Source organism: Eptatretus burgeri, chromosome 1 (assembly GCF_056783735.1).
Source record: "Eptatretus burgeri isolate ZD-2024b chromosome 1, Ebu_testis_v1, whole genome shotgun sequence".
NCBI classification, from domain to species: domain Eukaryota; kingdom Metazoa; phylum Chordata; class Myxini; order Myxiniformes; family Myxinidae; genus Eptatretus; species Eptatretus burgeri.
In genome coordinates, this window is record NC_140961.1 from 106,949,479 (window position 1) to 106,956,978 (window position 7,500).

At 44.5% G+C, this 7,500-nt stretch overlaps 1 protein-coding gene across 5 annotated transcripts in view; it reads right to left on the bottom strand.

Moving 5' to 3' along the window:
• Positions 1-7,500, bottom strand: part of LOC147035136 (protein argonaute-2) — a 147,883-nt gene that overhangs the window by 27,468 nt on the left and 112,915 nt on the right. For all 5 annotated transcript variants that reach the window (XR_015061463.1, XM_085894154.1, XM_085894138.1 and 2 more), the window contains 2 exons: positions 4,055-4,145; positions 3,783-3,977 (listed from right to left, as the gene is read on the bottom strand). Coding sequence is in view for 4 of the 5 variants with exons in the window: in XM_085894154.1 (XP_085750280.1) it covers positions 3,783-3,977; positions 4,055-4,145 (286 nt within the window). In the remaining variant the exon portion in view is untranslated. The remainder of the gene's footprint in view (positions 1-3,782; positions 3,978-4,054; positions 4,146-7,500) is intronic.

The window sequence follows — 7,500 nt, forward strand, 5'->3', positions numbered from 1 at the left end:
TACAGATTCGGATGAAACAGTGTTGGTTTAGGTATGCTATCGGCCAATTGATTAAGAAATTAATATTTTACGATGATTATATTTTAATTACGCAATTATCATGAATCAATCAATTATTGCACACTGTTCCCTCCCAATTCCGTCTCCATATGCTGCATGGTGGCATCGCCGGGCGCCGAAGGCACCACGGCAATGTTGCGTGCGGGAGGATATGTTCTTACCCTCACCAGAGGAGAGGGTATTGCATTTGGGTCTGTTTGTCTGTCTGTCTGCTTGTTACTTGTGAAAATCGAAGATTTTTCCAGAACAATGGTTGGTTGCGTGTGCTATTTTGTCTGTGTGTCTTTCTGTTTGTCTATTTGTTACGGGCTAAAATCGAAGATTTTTCAAGTATATTGGTCAGTCGATTTTGTTATTCTGTCTGTTTATTTGTCAATCGCATACAGGTCACAATTCCACACTGATCGTCATTGAAACTTTACCAAGTTGTAGAGGTAGTCTCAACTGAGAAGCCTATTGATTTTGAGGTGAAAAGGTCAAAGGTCATCTTGAGGTCAAATTTCTAAAACCATCATTTTTCATCCGATTTATTTGAAAGTTGAACAGGATTTTCATATTGCATTACTGAAATGGGAAACCAACTATTTTTGAGGTCAAAAGGTCAAAGGTCAACTCAAGGTCAAACTTCTAAAATCATCAATTTCAATCTGAAAAATAATCAATTTTCATCCGATTGGCCTGAGCTTTGATTAAGATTGTCAATTTTAATGTTAATGAAAGGGACAATTTGATGTATCCATAGCAACCTTTGGATAGGGGGTGGATTTTGCAGGTATTATCGCCTATAGATCACAATTTTAAACTGATCTTCATGAAATTTCACCAAGTGGTAGAGTTCATCATAAACAAGAGGCCTATTGTTTTGAAGGTGAAAAGGTCAACATAGCCAAAGCTAAACAAATTTGGCAGATTTCTGAAATCCTCAATTTTCATCCAATTGACTTGAAATTTGAAGAGGATATATATTTCAGGTCACTGAATTCAATCTGGAAATTATTTTTGAAGTTAACAGGACCAAAAGGTCAACATAGGCTAAAGGTCAACAAATCTTCCAAATTTCTAAAATCTTCAATTTTCATCAGATTGACTTGAAATTTGAAGAGGATTTGCATATCAGGTTACTGAATTCAACCACCAATTATTTTTGAGGTCAACATAGCCAAAAGGTCAACAAAGGCCAAAGGTCTAAAATCCTCAATTTTCATCCAATTGACTTTAAATTTAAGAAAAGAGGAGTTGCATGTTTGGTCATTCAATTGAACCACCAATTATTTTTGAGGTCAAATTTGTTTTATGGATTTTGCAAGTATCGTGCTATGCACATCTTTCTTGTTTGTTTGTTTGACCATACAGCACCCGAGTTTTTCTCTGCAACTGCTTGTTGGATTGACACAAAATTTTCCACATAGGAGCGACTACTTATGTAGAATATTTTAATCATAATTAATATGTCATAGGTCACGTGGTTTAGCAGCCATGTTGGAACAAAAGGAAAAACTTTGGACCTCTGTATCTCCAAAACCGCACCAAGGTAAAAATTGAAACTTTGCAGATGGCAAGTACTCCACATGCATAATAAGAGCGATTTTTATTATGATGTCATAGGTGCCTTCCTCATGACATCATAATTGCATATGTAGAACTACATCCAATCAGTATGAAAATGTTTGTGGGTCATCTAGGGATACATTGATGTGCAGAAAAAAAATGATGACATCATCGGTCACGTGTATTGGCAGCCATATTGTTTTTATTTAAATCTTCAAAAATCTTCTCTGAAACGGCTGAACAGATCGGGGTGAAACATTACAGGTATGACTGCCTTTCCATGAGGAACAAATGGTTCACACCACCAATTATTTTTGAGGTTACTTGTTTTGGCTGCCATATTGGATTTACCATAAAACCTAAAAAAATCTTCTTCTCAGAAATGGTTGGATAGATTGATGGGAAACTTCACACACATGTTTCCCAATCCTTGGAGATACCAGGGTGTTCACGAATAATTGATAAGCCACATGGCTCAATGTCAGGCAGCCAGATTGGATCGAGCGAAAATATTAAAAAAAAATTATTTCTCCTGAATTGCTTCATCAATCGAAGTGAAACTTCGCAATTATGATCGAGTAGTGATGGAGAATATACATTTTAAATGTCAACCAAACCAGGCACATGGTCTGGCAGCTGGAGTTATTTCATTTCATGAATCTGGGTTCTTTTTATTGTTCTTTTTTTTTTTTTTGGAACAAGGCTCATTTGGCTGTGCATGGATAGGTTTGAGGGTAAAGGAGCAGAAGCTGAAACCAAAATCCTATCCAGGTTCCAATGATGAAGTCATCTTTGCTTTTTGCTTGTCCAGGTTCCTTCTGATGACTCCAATGCGGGACTGTACCTATTTGGTCTTCCATTTGATTTGAATTCAAATTATTTTAATCCCATTCTGAATTCAAATGAGATATACAGCAACAAACACCATGCGGCAGAGTCAAGTGTCCGTTCAAACCGGGGTTGCATCAAAGCGGGATGTCTTGGAACCCGGTCATCACTGCCAGCAGTTATAAAGTGGCAGTTCTACTTATGTCTCTAATTAATTACGGAACACACCAGTATACGAACACCACACAAAATTTTCCACACGAAATTACACAAACACTACACAAAACAAGTCCTAGCGAGAGTCTGCAATCTCTGATTGCTCTTTTTCTTGTTTATATATTTGGCATGGGGATGGTGTACTTTGAAGGTAGCATTACTTGTTTTCTCTTTCTTCACTTTTCTATATACGCAATTATTTTATTGAAGGCCTGATCTCGATGAGGACTACATAGTCCGTGAATAGAGCCTTCAACATGAAGAAAATGTTGCGGATGATGTTAGACTCGATATTAAGTTCTAATAAAAGAATTTTGACAACCTCATGATAACTCTTTCAACCTTATAATAACTCTTTATACTGCTGATCCACAGAGCCGCCAATTTGCCTCAAAGTGCATCAACCTTTCCTTCATCCCACACTAACAACCTTTACACAGACACAATAAAGATCGAAGCATATCTTTAACTTAATTTATCTCATAGAAGAGAATATGGCAAGGAACTTGCCAGCGAAACATACTTGGTGATATACATCTGCAAGTATTAATATTTTGGTGACACACTTTTGCAGGTATTGGTTGTAAATTATGAAATAAGAACAGAGGAAGGAAGTGCATAATTAAATATATACATAAATTAACAACAACAAAAATCAGAAAAACAAATAAAAAAATTAATGTTATGAAGTGCTGTTGGAATATAATAGACACCAGGCTAACAGATAAGTGCTGTTGGCGTAGTGGTTAGGGTCGTGGCTTGGGATCCAAAAGGTCCTGAGTTCAAGCCCCGTTGGCCGCTTGAAGTAATACACACCAGGAGGTTGACTCAGCCTGTCATCCTTCCGAGGTCGGCGAAGTGAGTACCAGTGTACTGGGCCCGGTGTATGCCCCGGTTAGAATAGGTGTACCATATCCCTGTGTCGTAAGAGGCGACCAGGGTTGCGTCAGGAAGGGCATCCGGTGTAAAACCTGTGCCAAATCATTAGGCGGATCATAACGGATAATCGGCTGTGGCGACCCCTAATGGGAGCAGCCGAAAGAGGAAGAAGAAGAAGAAGAAGAAGAAGAAGAAGAAGAAGAAGAAGAAGAAGAAGAATAAGAAGAAGTGCAGTTGGAAGCATGATGTACCTGTTGAAATTGGCCTTCAGAAACCCCATCCCGATAAAGGATAATGCGGGTGGGCTTGAAGCGCGTGGACTTGTAGAATTGTATGAGAAGCTCACGCACCATGGTGGCAAGATCCTGGATAATTTCCTGCCGATGTTGCTGCACTCGCACCGTGGCACAGTAGCGGCTGGGGTGTGCGTCCATGCTGCCAACGACCTGCAACAAAGTTTCCTTATTACAGAGTGTTGAATGCCGGAGTCAACAAAATGTACTTGCAAAGTGTCGATACTTACAGCAGCGATGGAGGGCTTTTTCCCATCACCTGCTGGTGGGTGTGTCACATCGGCTCCCAGGAAAATTAGAGGCTGCTGAAAAACCGCAGGCCTAGACCACAACATATGGAATCAACACATTATTGCAAATAAAATAAGGACCTCCACCTTCTTGCAATCTCAAAGCTATGGTTTAGTTCATTTTATGACAGTTTTGTTTTTCACCTTGGTTTCCACAGTCGTTCATAAATTTTGGGTTTGTCACAGTTTTCCATCCAGGACAAAACATTGTCAAGGAAACATATGCATGTTAAAGAAGCTGAATAAGTGAGAGAGTTTCAAAAAGTTTCATTGTCATGTCGCAACTGCTCTTATCTCACAGCAAAGTGAAAACATTCACACAGCATTTTTGTTTCATTCTATTTTTGCTGAAGGTGATTGAGACGCATGTATATATGTATATATATATATATATATATATATATATATATATATATATATATATATATATATATATATATATATATATATATATATATATATATATATATATATATATATATATATATGGCAGTCCTTCTGTCTGTTTGTCTGTCTGTATGTCTGTTTGTTTGTAAACAATAAGCTCCTAGACCAGTGAACCGATCTTAATGAAACTTTACACACATATAGACCTAACATTCAGCTCCAGGATGCGCTAAGAGGCTTTCCATAGAAATGAAAAAAATATGTCTATAAAAAAAAAAAATAATAATAAAATTTCCATCCATTAAAAAAATGGCTTTGGAATAGTGTGCCGGCATATTAATCATAATGGAGCAAAAAGACATCGACCACCGTCTGCACAGGTGCAACACCCCCCTGCGCAAAGCCCGCTTCAACATCTTGACAAAAGACTCAGCTTGGCCATTCGTCTCAGGGTGATACGGTGCGGACCTTAGATGTCGAATACCATTCTGGCGCATAAACTCATCAAATACACCCGCGATGAACTGCGGACCATTATCAGAGACCAGGATCTCCGGCAACCCCTTATTAGCAAAGATCGTCCGCAGCTTCTCCACTGTAATGTTTGCTGAAGTATGCTGCATTACTACAACCTCCGGCCATTTAGAGAATGCATCAATCACAATCAATAACATCTTGCCATTAACCGGTCCCGCAAAATCTACATGGACCCTCTGCCAAGCTCGGTCTGGCACAGGCCAGAGAACCGAAGCTCGACGCGGGTTATCAGCATCTGTCTGGCACGTGGCGCAACGCTTAACCAACTGCCCAATGTCTTTGTCCAACCCCGGCCACCACAACAGGCTACGAGCAAGACTCTTGGTCTTCACGATGCCAAGGTGACTGACATGCAGTTCTTCCAAACACCGCTGCCTGAACCTCGGTGGAATCACGGTCCTCATTCCCCACATTACGCACCGTTGGACCAATGACAGCTCCGCTGCGCGTGACGTGAAAGGTTGAAATGCCGGTGTCGAAGGCAGATCGCTCCAATTCCCCGTAGAAATCGCCTGGACGACACGGGCAAGCACCGGATCACGAGCCGATTCCACCGCGACCTGCCTGGCCGTGACCGGCCCGCTTTGGACCTGGTCCAGCGCGAACACATCGACCCGGTCGCCCAACTCAGACGCAGCTGGACCCTCCGCACATGGCAAGCGTGAGAGCCCGTCACAGTTAGCATGCTTCTCGGTGCTTCGGAACTGAATATCATAATCGTAAGCACCCAGAAACAGACACCACCGCTGTATTCGCGCGGCTGCTACCACCGGCACCCCACGTTCGGGTCTTAGGATGAATTGAAGCGGCTTGTGATCCGTCTGCAAAGTGAAATGCCGCCCCAGCAGATATTGATGAAACCTCCGCACACCCCAGACGAGGCTGAGAGCCTCACGCTCAATCTGGGCATATCCGCGCTCTGCTGTGGACAGGGTCCGGGATGCAAAACAAACAGGCCGCTCGGAACTATCGTCCATCCTGTGGGAGAGCACTGCCCCGATGCCATATGCAGAGCTGTCGCATGCCAATAGGAGCGGACGCGCAGGCTCGTAGTGCACGAGGACCGTATCCTCTGTGAGCAGCCGCTTGACACGGTCGAACGACGCCTGGTGTGCAGGCCCCCAAGCCCAGCGCTCGTCCTTCTTGAGCAACCGCGTTAACGGCGCAAGTTGTGAGCTGAGCCCGCGCACGAACCTTTGGTAATACTGGGCCATGCCAATGAACGAGCGCAGCTGCGTCTTGTCGCGAGGCGGTGGCATGCGCTGAATCGCCTCCACCTTCCGAGGACCTTTCAACAGCCCCTCCAGCATGATGATGTGCCCGAGGTATTCCAAGGGCTGCTTGAAGAACGCGCACTAGTCCCTGTTTAAGCGCAGGCCGCACGCTTCTAGCTTTGTCAGCACTCGGGCAATGTTCGCAAGATGCTCGTCCGCCGTTTTCCCCACAATGAGCACATCGTCCAGGTAGGTCTGAGCGGGCAGGCCAATGCAAACCTGATCCATGGTTTTCTGCCACAAAGCTGGGGCCGAAGCAATCCCAAAACAGAGTCGGGTATATCGATAGAGTCCTTGACACGTGTTGATTGTTAAAAGCTCGCTACTCCCGGGATCCATCGGCAGGTGAAAATATGCATCACGCAGGTCTAGCTTCGTGAAGTATTGACTCCCCGCCGATCGCGCATATATCTCATCGATTGACGGCAGTGGATATTGCTCCACGCTGAGCCCCGGGTTAACCGTGGATTTGAAGTCCCTGCACAATCGGACGTCTCCATTCCGTTTCAGCACCGTGACAACCGGGGTGGCCCAATCCGAGCACGACACCCGTTCGATCACTCCACAGGCCTCCAGCCTATCCAGTTCACCCTTGACCTTGTCCCGCAGGGCATACGGCACCGGACGCGGTTTACAAAACCGAGGAACCACCCCCTCCTTCAAGAAGAGTTTCGCCTCCATGCCCTTGAGTTTTCCAAGGTCGTCGCTAAACAACCCTTGATGTCTTTGAAGAATCTCCTCCAACTGATCCTCCCACTGGCTCGGCACGGGTTGCACAAGGTGAATTGCGGCCCAGTCTAGCCTGATGCGGGTCATCCAATCTCGGCCGAGGAGAGACGGCCCACTCCCCCGCACGACGTACACCCGAAGCGTGGCGACCTGGCCTTGGTACCGCACAGACACGTCTGCCATCCCGACTGGCGTTATCTTCTCGCGGGTGTACGTGAACAGCGAGAGGTTTGACCTGATAAGCTTCAAGCCGTTGAGTCTACGCGCGGTCTGTTCGCCGATGAGCGACACCGCTGCTCCCGTATCGACCTGGAACGTGATCGGCGTTTCGTTCACTTCAACTTCCACCGTCATCGGGCACGCTGTCGCCGGGCCAAGTGAAAACAGGCTCAACAACGGCCGCTGGTTCCGCCCCGAGTCGCCTCACACATCGCCGTCCATGACCTTAACGGTGGCCGG